General features: G+C 42.1%; 1 protein-coding gene and 1 pseudogene across 6 annotated transcripts in view; one reads left to right on the forward strand and one right to left on the reverse strand.

Annotated features, from left to right (window-relative positions):
• The window catches only part of AEBP2 (AE binding protein 2), a 211001-nt gene that overhangs the window by 118409 nt on the left and 74531 nt on the right, over positions 1-18061 (reverse strand). The window contains exon 10 of one of the 6 annotated variants that reach the window (XM_063075481.1): positions 10665-10753. The exons of 4 other annotated variants lie outside the window; for them this stretch is intronic. In XM_063075481.1, coding sequence (XP_062931551.1) covers positions 10741-10753 — 13 coding nt within the window. In that variant the 3' untranslated portion in view covers positions 10665-10740. Of the gene's footprint in view, positions 1-10664; positions 10754-16451; positions 16480-18061 lie in introns of those variants that run through there. One more of the 6 variants, XM_063075482.1, reaches the window with a different exon arrangement.
• Positions 3173-4420, forward strand: LOC134360949 (26S proteasome regulatory subunit 6A-like; annotated as a pseudogene).

Raw genomic sequence — 18061 nt, forward strand, 5'->3', positions numbered from 1 at the left:
ACATTTGGAATACTTTGAAAGCCACTAACATACAGAAGCATTCTGGGCTATAAGGTGGCAAGACAGTGGAGACAGCAACAAGGCATACCCATACCAAAGAGGAGCTAGAAACGACCCCCTGGGTTTCCTACATGCTCCTGAGGGATGAAGGAGATCCAGAAGTTTCCATGGGCACATGTGGGTAGGCATGGATGTCCACCTGCCAGGAGGCTATGTGTAGGGCAAAGGCACACACATGACAAAGCTATGGCACAGATATCCTGACATAAGAGAGGACACAGCTAAATTTGAGGGACATCATTTTTGCCAAGTCATTTGACATGCATCAAAGAAACACAGACAGATTTGCCATTCACTGCACAGTGAAACAAACCAAGGAAAGACCAAGAAACAGAGTGCTCCTTCCTCAGCTATGGCAAATGGTGATCGGGTCAGCCCTCGGAACCCGGATGAGGGAAAAGGAGAAACCCTTGAGAAGGAGCCATGCCTGCACTCAGACTGTTTCAAACTGAAACTGACACAGCAATTACTAGATTGGACTGAGGAAAAAGATAAGGATGAAATTGATGAGACCGAGCTGTCTAACAACAGGCAGGCTGAGAGCTCAGACCAGTCAGAAACCAGCCATCATGTATTTTAACTATGCTTTAAATGTCATTAAAAACACCAAGTCTGAACACATTAGAGGCCACCAATGTGTTAACTTCCATTCAGGATTTTTCATGTTTGTGCAGCCCTTGAAATAAAACTGCTTTAGCCCCTCCAGCATATGTACAATGTACTCAGTAGGTAGTAATCTGCACCAGTCTTTTATTTTCTAATTCAGACTTGTACACAGCCTCTCGCATAAAAGTACACATGGGAGTAGACGCCCCATAGCACACGTTAATCAAATTCACCAAATGCCAGACAAGGCTCAAGTACTTCACTTGGCCCCTGCTCTTGTCTCAAAGCCACAGAAGGCTGTGCAGCCACAAGCAAACAGGTAACACATCGTGATAATTATTTAAACGTAAGGCTCATCCTAAGTTCTGAATACTTTGCGTTTAGATGTAAAAAATTTTTTCCCAGTGAGATGAAGTAATTACCTTTAAAAAGAGAAATACTGGTTAATAAATAATAAATAAATACTGGTTAAAAAATTAAGCAATAAGAAAATATGATAAATAAAACAAGATGGCACTTCCAGATGAAATGTGCCAATTTGGCATTAAGTGATGTTCAAAAAATGGTCAACCACAACACTAACAAACGAGTACGAAATTAATGCAAGTGCCTCTGAGTTTCACACAAAATCATCTGAAGGCAAGAAAGCACAATAAGAATTCTCCATCGCCCAGTTTCACTTTTAGTGCAACTAAAACTGCTCAGTTGTACTTCATGCAGTGATATCTTACAAAAGTTCTACAGCCCTGCCAACTTATATGACTTGAAACAAAACACAGTGAGCCCAAAAGGAACTCAGATGTACCTGCCTAATTCAACTACCTTAGCATCATCAACAAAAAGGTTATGTGCACAAAATTTAAATGTGAAAGTGAAAGCCCTTTAAGAGGACCATTCATAGTAAGTGAAGAAAAGACAAATTCTGTCAGAAAGATTTTATTAAAGTCTGGGCTGTTAACACAGACTTTAATATTTTAATACTTAATAAATATTAACATTATTAATTAATATTAACTATTAATATTAATAATCAGTATTTTGTAAATAAGCAGACATTTACAAAAACATAATTACTATCATTTTCTGATAAAGTCCAGGCACTGGTGGCATTTAAGGTGGGACAAGTACGAGTCACTTAGTACTTTTGGCTCGAGGGAGCTAAGTACCATTTGCACCCTTAGGTATTGAGACAACCAAAAATGCCCCCACGTCTTTCCAAATATCCTTGAAGGGCCATACCACACTGGTTAGTATCACTGATCTAATGCAAAAACATACATTCAAAATACATATCCAGTGGATTCCTTTAAAGCTTAGATTCCATAATTCAGCTAGATGAAAATGTGGATTTGTTGATCTCTGTATTTTGCTTGTTTTTATACCTAGTCACAGAAATGAACACAAAGATTTATTACGTAAAACACAACTGCAGAAAAAAATTAAGTTTTCACATTCGATTTTAATATAACATTGAATAACTTGTCAAAAATGTAGCCAAGTTTACTCTGGTGACATTACAAGAGTTAAAAACAGTTGCTGAAATATGCTCATCATCACAGTATTCGTGCTAAATAGTTGTCTATGTAGCATTTTGAAAGATGTTGGATAAAGTCATAAAAATTGTCAAATTTATTAAGGCACAGTCTTTAAACTGAGGACTTTTCAAAGTTATTGTAATGGTAAGGGTGGAAAACTTCAGAATGTGTATTTTCATACTGAAGATTTTAAAAGTTCCAAGACAAGTTTGTACAGATACTTCAAATGAAACTACAATAAATTGTTTTATTATAAAAACTCCATAATTGTTAAATTTATTGAGGCTTTGTCCTTGAACTGGGCACTTTCCAGAGTTATTTATAATGACAAGAGTGGGAAGTTCCAGAACATGTGTTTTAACATTGAAGTTTTTAATAGTTTCAAGTCAAATCTGGCACAAATATTTCAAATAAAAATATAAATAACTTTCATTGAAAAAAACCTCCATTAATTAAACATCTCTTGATGTCACTTAGTTGTACCAGGTGGATATCTAGATGCTATTTTTAATTAGCTGAGTGGGCTCATTTTGGCAGTGCTGGTCTTCACGTTACTGCTCACAACAGCACAGAGTCAGCAACAAAACCAAGTTTAGACTCAAAATAACACTATTTTCACTTTTTTGAAATTTTGAGGGAATGTCTGACAGAACGTGCCACTAACGAGATGTTTTCAAAAGGCACCACTGAATAACTCAGGGTATTATGACATTTAAAAACACACTGTCAGCCAGATAGAATGATGACTTAAGTTTCCCCGGGAGTCCATTCATCAACTCCTAAAAAGTGAGTCCTTCCCAGTAAAGAAGGTGCATGATTTCCAAGACCTTGTCAGTAATTTAACACTGGTATATAAACCTTATAATGTTGCTATTTCAGACTTCTGGATCAGTTTCACTGAAGGGATTGAGATTGAGATTGTAAAGTGACATGTTTAAATTTAAAGAATAAAAAAAGGCCAGATTCAGCAGGAGAAGATGGCGACAGTGTGGGATGAGGCTGAGCAAGATGGAGTAGGGCCGGAGGCGCTCAGGCCGTCCACAGAGAGATGAGCACATGCAGATGCACCGTGAGATCCAGATCACCAACAGCGAACTGTTGCAAGTCACCCACTAACTCTGGGCCATGAAGGACAAGACTAAGGAGAGGGAACAGTGAGAAAATCAAAGGGAACAAGACCCTTCCGCACCTTGTCTCCAACCTCATCGGGCTACTGAATGTTGATCCCAATGACCAAGAGGAGGATGGTGCCGATGTTATATTGACCTGAACTCCCAGAGAAAGGGCAAGCGTGCAGTGATCAAAACCTCTACATGACAAACCACCATCCTGGTAGATGCTGAAAAGCTGAAGCCAGGAGACCTGGTGGGTGTGAACAGATTCCTATCTGATCCTGGAGAGCCTGCCCACAGCGGACGGTTCGTGGGTAAAGACCATGGAGGTGGATGAAAGGCCCACAGAAGAATATGGTGACATCAGGGGCCTGGACAAGCAGATCCAAGAGCTGGTGGAGGCCACTGTCCTGCCAAGAAACCACAAGAAGTTTGAGAACTTGGGGATCCAGCCTCTAAAGGGGGTGCTGATGTACAGGTCCCGGGTACAGGAAAGACCTTGCTGGCCTGGCCTGTGCTGCACAGACTACGGCCACCTTCCTAAAGCTGGCTGGCCCCCAGCTGATGCAGATGTTCATTGGCAATGGTGCCAAGCTGGTCCTGGATGCCTTTGCCCTAGCCAAGAAGAAAGCTCCATCTATCATCTTCATTGATGAGCTAGATGCCATCGGCACTAAGCACTTTGACAGTGAGAATGCTGGGGACTGGGAGGTGCAGAGGACCATGCTGGAGCTTCTGAACCAGCTGGATGGCTTCCAGCCCAACACACAAGGTCACTGCAGCCACTAACAGGGTGGACATCCTGGACCTCGCCCAGCTCTGCTCAGGTCGACTGGACCACAAGATCGAGTTCCCAATGCCCAAAAAGGAGGCCCAGGCCAGAATCACACAGAGCCATTCCTGAAAGATGAACATCAGTCCTGACGTGAACTACAAGGAGCTGGCCCTCCGTACGGATAACTTCAACGGGGCCCAGTGCAAGGCTGTGTGTCTGGAGTGGGCATGATTACGCTACATGGGGGTGCCATGGAGCTCACCCATGAGGACTACGTGGAGGGCATCCTCAAGGTGCAGACCAAGAAAGCCAACCTGCAGTACTACACCTAGGAGCACCCCCGGGCCTGCCCCCAGTTTCCTGCTGGTTAAAGTTCATAATAAAATACGGCTTTGGAAAAAAAAAAGACTACCGTTTATAATAAAAGACCTTATAAAAGACCAGGACTTTTCTGTATATTGTACTACAAAAAAAACCCCACAAAAATAAATAAATTAGATAAGGATGTTTCTCTAACACTGCAATTGTCACCTATAATTCTTACTGTGGGTTGAACTATGTCCCCAAGAATGATATGTTGTGTCCCTAACCAAAATCAGATGTAATCAAGTTAAGATGAGGTCACACTTGGTTAGGATGGGCCCTTCATCCAGTATGACTGCTGTCCTTATGAGATGAGAAAACAGAGATAGAGAGAGGAGAATGCCATGTGAAGACAGATACAAACATGGAGGGAAGACGGCCATGTGGAGACCGGACAGAGGTTGGAGTGATGCTGCCGCGGGCCCAGGAACGCCTGTGGCTACCAGAAGCTGGGAGAGGCAAGGAAAGACCCTTCCCTGGAGACTTCAGAGGGAGTGTGGTGCTGGCAACCCTGGATTTTAGACCTCTAGCCTACAGAAAGAATACTCTTCTGTTGTTTAAAGCCACCACTTTGTGGTAGTTTGCTAGGGCAGCCCTGGGAAACTTCCATTTCAATTGTTTATGAACACCAAAAATGGCCTCTGTTCTCATTTAATAAATAAAGGTTATAATTTAGAGTTCATAAATTGTTTTATAAAATATAGCATTTATCTATACAACCATCCCTCAGTATCCATGGGAGATTGGTTCCAGGACCTTCCTCAGATACCAAAATCTGTAGATGCTCAAGTCTGTGATATAAAATGGTGTATTATTTGCATATAACCTACGCAGTCCTCCATATATCTTAAATCATCTCTAGATTACTTGTACTACCTACTACAAGGTAAATGCTATGTAACTAGTTGTTATAATGTATTTTTTAGTTGTATTTTTTTATTGTTGTATCTTTTATTTTTTCAAACATTTTCGATCTACAGTTGATCAAATCCATGGATGTGGAACCCACAGACATGGAGGGCCAGCTCTACTACTAGAGTTTATGTAAGATTACATTTGATAAGAGGGCACCACAGCAAAAAAAATGAAATTTAAAAAGAGTTTAAAAACACTTCCTTAAACACCATCTTAACCAAGTGATTAACACTAACATCAGCAGAGTTGGAACAAACCAACAAATGTGCCGCCTGATGTGATGCGCTGAAAGACATAAGGTCACTTCTGCGGTATTCCTGCTAAATATGCATGCATAACCTGAGTCCAATCATAAGGCAACATCGAGACCATCCCAAATTGAGGAAAAATCCACAAAATAACTAGCTCGGACTCTTCAAAAACACCGCAAAGAAAGGCTGAAAGACGATTTGAGATTAAAAGAGACGAACAACTAAATGCAATGTGTGATCTTGGCAAGACTGGGAAAAACCAGCTGTAAATGACATTATTGGGATGGTTGGGACATTTGAAAATGGGCTATGGATTAAATAATACTATCGTATTAATGTTCAATTGCCTGATTTTGATAACAGTACTATGGCTATACAAGAGAATGTCCTTGACCGTAAAAGACACACTTGAAATATTTATGGGTATAGGGACACAATGTCTCCAATTTAATTTACTCTCAAAAGTTCCAGCGACACACACACACACACACACACACACACACGAGAACAAATAAAGCAAATGGGGCAAAATGTAAACAACTGGTGAATCTGGGTAGAGGGTATAGGGAGTTCCTTGTACTATTCTTGCAACTTTTATGTAAGTTTGATATTATATGAAAATAAATTATAAGCAAAAGTAAATTACTTAAATAAATACACTGCCTTAGGTCAACCACCTCATTTTACCTCTCAGTTCACTAAGGTGTAGAGGGAGAGAAAGTGACTTGCCCAAGATAAACAAAGCAAGTTTGCAACAGAGATTGAGACAGGACTTTCACATCTCTTGATTTCTAAGCCAGTATTCTTCTCCTGTGCCTGTCACAAGGCTTCAATCTCCAGGGCTAGAAGCACAGAATGACTTGAAATGACAGTCTTTCAGGCATAGGGATATTTAGGTAGCATGGTTTCCACACAATGCTCTTAAGAGGTTGCCTTTCATATTTAAATATATACACATTCTTTACCCTAGACAGGTCTAGGATTGGTCATATGTCTAAAATTAATTATCCTCTATTTGGATGGAGGGCTAAATTCTGCCTTCCATGATGTCAAAAGCAAACTTCAAACAAAACTGTGTTCTATGGCTTCAGGAAAAAAAGAAAAGAAAGAAAAAAAGAAAGGGAGATTTACAATGGCTACCACTTACTGTATGAACAAAATAAGTACTTTTTTTCACCCTGAGATATTACTTATTAAAAAGAAAGAAAAATGTAGTGACATTCCATATTTCCTTTCATGCTTGTGTGGCCAAGGAAAGTAAATTTTAGAGGTTATTTTGGTCCTTACTCAGGATGATAAAAGTCCCAATATTGTGTTTTCAACACTATTCAGAAGTTTAATCCAGAACTCTTGGCCGAGTCCTTGCCTTTGCTGAGTTCTCTCCAGAGGTCGAGGTCAAAGGGACCTCCCGCGCACAGGCACCATGCCTCCAGAATTGAGAAAGGACTCAGCCCGGGAAAAGAACGCAGAGGCAGCAATTTCTTTATTTCTACAAGTCATCAGAGATACGGAAGGTCAAGCAAGCAGGGCTGAGATGGGAAGAGTGTTTCCATTTTAAAGAGGAATGTTAACAGGAAAAGAAAACAAACTTGCATGAAGAAGATGGAGTTTTACCGAGGCTCAGGGAGTTGATGGCTGAAAGCTTTTGAGCTTCCAGCAGTGTCACGGTACCCTAAATAAAATGTTTCTTGTAAATGGGGCCACTACTTAAGAAAAAGGTACATAGCCAAATGTGATAAAGTAAAACGTTCAGTCCTTGGTTGTAGGAAAAAACAAACAATAATTCTTTAATAAACCTCCGAGCTTGTTTACCTCATTGTTGAACTGTCTACCCTTGCAGTGCTAAACGTGAGCACTCTGAGGGGCACTGGTTGGTTAACCCCACCCCAGAAGCACTGACAGCTCATTTTTTAAACATGCTGTCTCTAGTCAGACCTAGAACTTGCCATAAATCTAAAAATCATCACCACCATCTGGAAGCTATCCCAATTAGCCAGAGGAGCAGTCTTTGAGCACTATTTGGCTGCACAAAAGAAGAACTGTAAGGGCTGAATTTGTGTTCTTAAATGCAAACTTGCAAACTCCATATGAAAGGCTGAAGGCGGCTGCCGTGAACATGACTTTAGATTATTTCATTCTTCAGTCAAGCTTTCAGGAAAAGCTTGCCACCAGATTTGTTTAAAAGGATCCGATCTCACGTGAGCAATTTCTTGGCACACCAAAAAAACCCTTCCTTTCATCTTATGTTAGAACATGTGTGCCACAGTTCTTCAAAAGGCAAGTTTCCCTCTCTCAAACAGAAAGCAAGCTCACGGAACCCATGGCAATCCTACAAAGCTACATTTGGATATCCCAATCCTCTAGCTTTAAAACAGCTTGAATTATTTTGCCTCAAACATTTGTATTGCTCCACCTAAATTGGCCAATATTTTGTAATTTCTTTTTATTTATTTATTTTTTGCTAATAAGGAAACGATCTTTGTTTTTTTGGTGCTAAAGTCATAAATGTTCTTTCCTACAGCATTGGAAAATATGACTGTGACCCTCAAAGCTATGTTTGCTGCGCAGCAAACGTGCATGTCCCAATAATCTAGAGTGGAAAGCAGAGGCATTTTATCGCATCAGTAGCTGAAATCTCTTTTTCCAAGCAAACAAGAAGGTGGAGGCACACAGCAGGACCCGAAGCAGCATTCTGTTGACACGAAGCAAGTTGATTTGGGATTGGTAATAAAAAGTGCTTCCTTGCCTCACTTCACAAGCATCCAAAGCAGTGTTCCCTGACCACTGACCGCCTAGTTAATGATAACCACTGAGATCTAGACACATCAGAGGCCAGCTCACAGTCATGCAGATGACTAGATCTCACTGCTCTTTCCTGCTTTCTACATGAAATGATCATTGGGCTTTTGAGGTCACACAAAAGATTTGACACAAAATACTGAGATATGCAAAGTTCTCCAGGGATTTTTTGGACTCAGTGTTTCAGAATTACTTTTAATTTTCCACAAAAAAAGATTGAGAGACAAATGGGTATTTAATTTCATTTTATTACATTTGGGTTGGACAGAGGAGCGTTAATGTTCTTTATGTAGGAATTTCTGCTTTCTTCCCTCTACATTCCTTTCCATTGGAAGCCTTAACACCGAACATAAGTAACCAGATCACGTCTCAGTTTTTTAATGTACACCAAAAGTGAGTTGCATGTTATCAAGGACTTCAAAGTATAAGAACTTACACCCTCCATTTTTTGGACAGAAATGGTAGAAAGATGAAGGACTTGTCAAATGGGACTGACTGGGCTCAAATCATGGCTCAGTCATACACCTGCTGAGTTATGACAGGCATGCTATGTAACCTCCAGTGACTTCATGGCACCTACCACCATCTCCCTTTTTTGGTTGTTGTAAGAATTAGAAATAGTGCATTGTGTAAAATGTCTGACTCATTATATTATTATATTATTTACATTATTATTATGACCAATACTACTGCCTAGTGAAAATTACATGCTTAAAAGATATTTGTTTTGTGGATGAATGAATGAATGGATATTTACAAATGGTTCTTTTTAGTTCCCCTCAATTGCCTGTGATGTAATTAATATGCTAAAACAGTGCCTCTCCAACTTTAAGGAACATACTAGCCACCTGGAAATCTTGTTAAAATACACATTCTGGGTCCGTAAGTCTGAGGTGGGGCCCAAGATTTTGCATTTCCAACAAACTCCCAGACCATGCTGACAATACTTTGACTAAATTCGTAGATAATTCCATTATGCAGTAACAGACCACTATACATGACACCAAAACATCTCCTATCCAGTTAGAACACCAGTTAGACACAATTGCTTTTTCCTACCACAGCAACCAATGAGGGATTCCTAACAGTATTATTATCTTCGCTCAAGTGATCAGGGAGTTTGTGCTCCTAATAATTACCTCATCAATGAACTCAGCACATGCAGTTAGCTAGGAATCAAACTGCAGCCCACGCTTACCCACAAGGACCGGGGCACACTTTTGTCTCACAACCAGAAATATCGTGTGTGTGCGTGTGTGTGTGTGTGTGTGTGTGTGTTTTAACCTAAAACTGAGTTTTGGACATCTCCACAATAAAAGGAAAGAACAGCAGTGAAAATAACATTTATTTGAACTCCACCTCAGTTTGGTTTGCACCCACAGGTGTAAGACAACACAAACACCGGAAGGGAGCCTGGGGAGGACAAAAGAAACAGGTCCTTGTCTCTGAGAACTTAGTCTAGTGAAGAAGACACATTGACACAAAAGAAAAAAAATATGATAGGTACTAAAACGGGGGGGCCTAACCCAGATAAAAAGGAAGCCAAGGGAGGATGGTCTGAGGGAGTGATGCTCAAGCCAAGATCAGAAGGATGAATGATCAAGGCCAGGTATCCAGTAGAAAAAGTTGTGGAAAATATTCCAGGCAAAAGGAGGAACATGCTCAAAGACACAGAAGCAGACAAGGGCAGAAAGTGCTGGCAGAACAGGAAGAAGTCCAACATGGCTTGTCTCCACCCACTAAGTATCCATATAGAGAGGGCAAAAGGGAGAAGCAAGAATCCCCATATAACCATGATATGTCAAGATTCTTCAACTTTTTACGGTGCATAGTAAGTGCTATAACTGCCACATTGTGGCAGGCCTCACTCAGCCAGGTCACTTGAGATCACCTGGCCAATGAACATAACAGTTAGCCCCTCTACTAAAAGATTTCCAAGGGGGGAAAATAGATCAGAATAATCTGGCTTCGTTATAAGGCTGGACATGAATGGTCACCATCACTTCAGGGAGGCTCAGAGGCGCAACTGCAGCCGTCCTGTCCTCTTCCCACAGGCTCTTCTACACAGAGACCCAGTAACACCCTCAAACCAAGGCCCTCCATGTCCAGTCTCCACAGGCCTCCTACATCGGCTCTTACACACACAATCACAGCTGCTGCAGGCCGATGGGTACAGGTCTTCACCCCTCTTCCCCACATCAAAGGAGTGACTTCCTAGAATGAAGATGGATGGATTGTGAAGCTACTTCACCTCCATTTTCAATCTCAGCAGATGAGCTCACCTCCGCTTCTGAGAAAAGTGAATTCACCAATGAAGAACATCTTTAATTTCTGCATCTGTAAAATGGGAAGAGCAATACTATCTCATAGGGTTGTGAGGATTAAGTGAGTTGTAACACATAAAGCACGGAGATCAGCAAAAGGCACACAGTATGCAGGAACCATTAACTATTATAATCATTATCCTTCGACCTCCCCCAGCAGATCTGTAAATCTGCCTACATCTACACCCAACAATTCTCCTTCCCTCTCCTGCCACAACAAAAGTAATGTCCCTCCTCCTAATGAAGCCATTTGTGCTCTGGAGAGCCCACTTTTCCAGCCTCTAGTGGACAGGTATTCTGTTCCCTCATTTCTGTATCTTCAACCTTGTTCTCTCCATTCACTCCTTCCCATGATGAGAAACTAAACCTTAGGCTCATTTACATCTCTACGACAATAAACCCATGTCTTAAATCAATGTATTTTTTGCTTTTTAGACAGATTGTTGCTACTTACTAGTTATAGTCCAAAACTGAACTCTCCACATCTCTGTTCCCAGAGACCCTTGGTCCAATTTTTCTTTAGGTCTCAGGCCCCAACCTCCAACACCACAAAATTAATTTCTCCTATACTAGTCAGGAAAAAATAGGTTATGCTACAACAAATAACCCTAACGTCAGTAGCTTAAAACAATAAAGGTTTATTTCTTCTTCAACTTATATATCCATTGCGTGGCCCTGGGGCCTCTCCTCCATGTGTCCTGGACTGGAGACCCAGGCTAACAGAGAAGCTCCACCATTTGGAACACTCCTAGTCATAGCAGCAGTGGAAGAGACAGTGAAGTAAAGGAAAATTTTGCACCAATTCTTAAGTGTTTCCAACTGAAAGTATATGTCACTTCCACTCATATTTCACTGACCAAAGCAAATCACATGGCCATATCTAACTTCAAGGAGGTGGAGAAGTATAACCCATCATAGACTTAGGAGAGGAGAACTAGAAATAATGATGAGCAGCCTTCATATCTACATCTCCTTTCTTGTGGCTAAAAAACAGACTAGTAAACTGCTGCTGATGTCTTTTGCTCTTATTCAATTTTTACTAATATTTTTCTAAGGGACAAATTATATACACATTTTGCAACAAGGATGGAAACATAAAATGCTTGCAAAAACCCTGTAAGATATCTCTTTGTCCGGAAATTATGTTCACCTACTGTGTAATATATATTTTAGGAAAAACCTATTCTTTAAACTTGCAAGCATGGGCCATCACCTGTACCTCAAAGGGGATAGAAAAGGTGTCAAACTCTTTTTGTGTTTTTTTAAAGAGCTATATGTTCAGCCCAAAGTATCTGCCCTCCAACAACCATGTGAGCCATGCCAGACCAGGGGTTTCTAGAATGTTTGAACTTTCAAAGCAATTCCACCTTGAAAGATTGAAACGGAAACTAATAAAATTGTTATATAAAGGCAATGGATGGGAAAGAGGAAGAAAGGACAAGGATGGCATGGGACTGCTAAGTATCTTTTTAATATATGACATAGTTTTGACTTTTGAGCAATTTTAAATTTTATATATTCAAAATAATAAAATTAAATAAAAGTAGATTTTTTAAAACCCCAAACAATTGGAAATTAAATTATTTTTAAATACCACTTACAATAGCATCAAAAAAAAAAAAATACTAGGGATAAATTTAGTCCAATATGTACATGACCCATCCAAATAAACTGTAAAATATAGCCAAGTGAAATTAAAAAACACAGAGTTCCAGTCAAGATGGTGGAATAGACAGTCTGCAGGGTCATTCTCTCCCACAAATCAACAAGTTTACAATGATAAAAATGTAACATCAGCCAAGCTGGGGCCACTGGAGCTCAGGTGAAGAGGAGAGACCTATGGAACTCACGAAGGTGGGAGAAACCACAATGAGAGAAAGAAAAAACTGCTGTCAGCATTTTGGGCTGCAGCTGCTTTAATGCTGGAGCACATGCAGCAGGAGCCAGCAGAAGCCACAGCTGTGCCCTTTAGATGGAGTTACTTAGAGGCAGCAGGGGAGAAGAGGACTTTGGTGGCTCCAGGACAGCAAGACCACTAATAGGGTTCCTGTGGACCCACGCAGGAGCGAGGACCCAGAACAGCTGAAAAAGGGGAGCCATTCAGAGGCCAGTGAGTCAACGCACGGGACTGGTTTGTGCGGGGAAGTGTTTGAAGCACAGGCGGTGGGGGAGACAGGCCCACCGGAAGAACATTGGGACACAGCAAGGACAGCCGATCCGCCCCCCAATCAGTGCAGGACCACTCAGAGGAGACTGGTCAGGAATGCAGAATTGCATGGGGTGCAGTTTAATGAAAAAACCCAGGCCCAGATCAGAGTTTCTACACAACACAGATGCACCAAGTATCAGAGCCAGAAGTACCTATAAGGTCAACCATTAAACCCTGAGCTGCACAAAAAGTCTTCCCTAGGGAAACAGCAATTTAGGTCAACCACACAGCTCAAGTACTGGTTCCCACAGGAAGTTCCCCCATGTTAGAAGCAAGCAAAGGACAAAAAAATTAGTTCTGGCCCAGGCACACCACGAATGCCTTGGGGCCCACCAGGAGACATAAGGCATGAGGCCAGGGGCAGGACTCCCGCCCACAACCACTCACACCACCAGCACCTTGGGGCCTCACCCAGGAACCCGAGGATTGGATCTGGGGACTGGACCCCACTCCCACATCCAGGCACACTACCAACACCTTGGGGCCAGACCGGGGACCCAGGGCACGGAGAATGGGACCAGACTCCCCTCCCACAACTAGGCACCCCACGCCAGTGCCTTGGGACCCACCCGGGACCTGGGATCCAGAGAAGAGGGCCAGACCCCCTCCCACAGCCAGGCACACAGCACCAATGCCTTGGGACCCGCCCGGGGACCCAGGGCATGGAGAAGGTAACCGGACCCCCCTCCCACAGCCAAGCACCCCACGCCAGTGCCTTGGGACCCACCTGGGACCTGGGATCCAGAGAAGAGGGCCAGACCCCCTCCCACAACCAGGCACACAGCACCAGTGCCTTGGGACCCGCCTGGGGACCCAGGACATGGAGAAGGGGACCGGACGCCCTCCCACAGCCAGGCACACAGTGCCAGTGCCTTGGGACCTGCCTGGGGACCCAGGGCATGAAGAAGGTGACCGGACCCCCCTCCCACAACAAGGAGCCCCACGACAGGGGGGGACATGGAGAAGTGGACCGGACCCCCCTCCCACAACCAGGCTCACCACACCAGTGCCTTGGGGCCCACCCGGGGACCCGGGGCATGGATAAGGGGACTGGACCCCCCTCCCACAAACAGGCACCCCATGCCAGCACCTCAGGGCCCACTCAGGGACCTGGGACATGGACAAGTGGACTGAACCCCCTTCCCACAACCAGGCTCACCATGCCAGTGCCTTGGGGACCACCCAGGGACCCAGCGCACAGAACTGGGGACCAGACCACTCTCCCACAACCAGGCTCACCACGCCAGCACCTTGGGGCCCTCCTGGGGACCCAGGACATGGAGAAGTGGACTGGACCCCCCCCCAAAACCAGGATCACAGCACCAGTGCCTCACTGCCCTCCAAGGAACCCGTGGCATGGAGAAGGGGACTGGACCCCCCTCCCACAACCAGGCTCACTGCACCAGCACCTCATGGCCCACCCAGGGACCTGGGGCATGGAGAAGGGAATCAGACCCCCCTCCCACAACCAGGCACCCCGTGCCAGTGCCTCAGGACCCACTTGGGGACCTGGGGTATGGAGCTGGGGATCAGACATTCTCCGCAACCAGGCACACTGCCAGCACCAAGGAGCAGGCCAAAAACATCTTCTCCATGTGGGTGGCCCACCACAGCCACCATGATAATCATAGCTGCCGTGAAGGTGGCAAGACGCCACAACCACCACGCAGATGGTCCACCAGCCACTGGAGTGCCTTAACACGAGGAGAGTCACCAGCAGAGATTAAGAAAGGAGGAGCATCTCTCTCTCCACAGAGCCCATTTCAGAGTGATGGGGGAGGCATCTGCTCTATGATAGTACTGGGGGACCTGATCATGCCTCTCAGCATTGGACAGATCTTTTGGGCAGCAAATGAACAGAGTAACCATTATTCTTTCAGAGGGTGAGAAGAAATCTGGGGTGATGGGGGGGGCGAGAAAGGGGGATGGGGAGGGATTGGACAAGGGGCATAAAGAATAATTACGACTTGTAACAATAAATATGCTAGTAATATTGATTTGATCAACATATCTCAATGTTGAACCCCCAAAATTTGTATAATCGATTTTAATTCAACACAAATTAGAAATTAAAGAACACATAAATGGAGAGATATGTTATATGTATGAATTAAAAGCCAATATTGTTAACTGGCAATTTTCCTCAAATTGATTTATACATTCGAGACAACCCCAATCAAAATCTCAGCATCTTGGACCCTCTACTGGTTAGCCACCAAAACAAAAAAAAAAATTAAAAGACTCAGTGTCTATTTGTAGAAACTTACCAGCTGATTCTAAAATATATATGAAAATGCAAAGAAACAAGAAGAGCCAAAAACATTCTTGAAAAAGAGTAACAAAGTTGGAGGACTTACACCATTTATACCATTTGTCTTCAGAACTTACCTTAAAGTTACAGTAAACAAGACAATGATGTATTGGAATAGGGATAGGCATAGAGATCAATGGGACAGAGTAGACAGTAAAGAAATAGATCCACACACACGATCAATTGATTTTTGACAAAGATGTCAAGGTAATTCAATTGAGAAAGGGTAGTCTTTTCAACAAATGGTGCTGGAACATCTGCATAAACAAATAGGAAAAACAAACCCCAACCCTTTCCTCATGCCATACACAAAAATGAACTTGAAATAGATCAGTCTTAAATGTAAAAACTGAAATTTTAAAACTTTCAAAGAAAACATAGTAAAAATATTTATGACCCTGAGGGAAAAGAAAATATTTTTACACAGGACACAAAAAATACAAACCATTAATTAAAAGCTAACAAATGTGACTTCAAAATAATCAAAAACTTTTGCTCTTCAAGACATTGTAAAGAAAATGAAAAGGCAAACCATAATACATATATCTGACCGAAAAGAAAGTGTACCCAGAATATAAACTCTTAAAATATAATTTTTTTAAAAGCAAATTTTTAAATTGGCAAAAGCTAGAAGAGAGGAGCTCAAATGTTCCCATCACAAAAAAATGATAAATTTGGGCCAGCCTGTGGCTCACTCGGGAGAGTGCGGTGCTGATAACACCAAGGCCACGGGTTCGAATCCCATATAGGGATGGCCGGTTAGCTCACTGGGTGAGCATGGTACTGACAAAGAAATGAAAAATTTTTGCAATGATGAATATGCTAATTACCCTGATTTGATCATCACACATTCTGTACATGTATTGAAATATAATTCTGTACCCCATAAATATGTACAGTTTTTAAAAAATCAATAATAAAATGGGCAAAAGATTTTAATATAAACTTCAAATAGGAATCCTAATGGCCAATAAGCATATGAAAAGATGTTCAATAGTCATTGGTGAAATACAAAATAAAATTACAATGAGGTAACACACCAGTTAGAATGGTTAAATTAAAAGTGCAAACAATATCGGGTGTTAACAAAAAGATGGAGCAACTGGAATTCTCATATACTAATGGTGAAAATAGTACAGCCACTTTGGAAAACAGTTTGGCAATTTCTTATTAGTAAATTATACTCACCATATAACCCAGCAACTCCTAGGTATTTACCCTAGAGAAATAAAAATATATGTCTGCACAAAGACTTTCACACAAGTGTTCATGGCAGCTTTATTCATAGCAGCCAAAGGTTCCGATTATATGAAATTCTAGAAATGAGTTTCATTTAATCTATGGTGACAGGAGATAAGTGGTGGCTTGGGGTTAGGGGTGAGGCACAGATTCAATGAGACATAAAAAAAAACTTTTGGGGATGATGGAAATGATCTACACCCAGACCTAGACCTTAAGTTTCTAAATACTCTTCTTCCTTAAAAAGAAGCCAGGACTCCTTGGAAAAATGGTCAGGGAAAGTACAAAAGGAACAGGGAAAGAATAAGGTAAGCCTAAATAACTTGTGCCAGAAAGTAAGTGCTCAAAAAAACAATGGAACATGTCAAAAAAAAAAAAAAAGGTGGGGCGGGGAAGGGAATATGGAAGAATGCCAACGAATAAATGTAGAAACATGCTAGAAATAGAAAAATACCACTGTATAACCACCGGAGTAATCACTGATTCAGGCTGTAATTATCCATGGATGTTGTCTTAAATCTCTTTTGTGCCGCTATAACAGAATACCTGAGACTAGGTAATTTATAAAGAACAAAAATTTATTTGGTTCATGGTTGTAGAGGCTGGGAACTCTAAGATTGAAAGGCTCCATCTGGAGATGGCCACATTGCTACATCATCCCATGGCAAAAAGGCAGAAAGGCAGAAGGGCAAAAGAGCACACACACGTGAGAGAGGGGAGGGGGCTGAACTCATCCTTTCATCAGGAATCCACTCTAACAATAACTAACTCACTCCTGCAATAACAGCATTAATCACTTCTTATAGGTCCCACCTCTCAGCACTGTTGCACTGGGGATTACATTTTCAAAACATGAACTTCGGGGACACATTCAAATCACAACTCACACTAAAACCACTGGATGAAAGACTGATGGAAAACAGAATAAAGAGAACCATGGCACACAACAGCTTACCAAAAGATCAAAGCACTGAAATGGTTAAACCATCACCTACATACCACAAGCCGTTAGGCCTAAATTGAGGGATATTCTGCAAAACAAGTGACCCAAACACTTCAAAAACTGTCAGTATCATAAAAGACAAAAAAAAAAAAAAAAAAAAAAAAAAATTAGACTAAGGAACTATCCTAGATAAATTAAAGGAGATCTAAAGAGACACAACAAATAAATGTACTGCTTGTTCCTTGATTGGGTCCTGTAGTGGACTGAGTTATGTCCCCCCAAGACTCTCTGAAGCTTGAATTGTGTCCCTCAAGTTTTATGTATTAGAAACTTGGCCCCCAGTGTGACTGTTAAGAGGGTGGGAAATCCTATTATGGTAATTGAAAGGTGGAGGCTTGTAGATGTGATTGGATTGTACAACCGTGTGGCAGGGAATGGATTAAAAATGATGGTCAGGGCCATGGTTCTGATGGCTTTAAAAGAAGAGAAGAGTCTGTCTCTCTCTCTCTGCTCTCTCTGCTTCCACCATCTTGCAATGTGAGACCCCCGGGTCACTGTCACCACAACCAGATGTGTTCCTTGGACTTTGGACTTCCCAGCCACAGAAAATGTAAGCAAT

Source organism: Cynocephalus volans, chromosome 12, assembly GCF_027409185.1.
Source record: "Cynocephalus volans isolate mCynVol1 chromosome 12, mCynVol1.pri, whole genome shotgun sequence".
Classification (NCBI taxonomy): domain Eukaryota; kingdom Metazoa; phylum Chordata; class Mammalia; order Dermoptera; family Cynocephalidae; genus Cynocephalus; species Cynocephalus volans.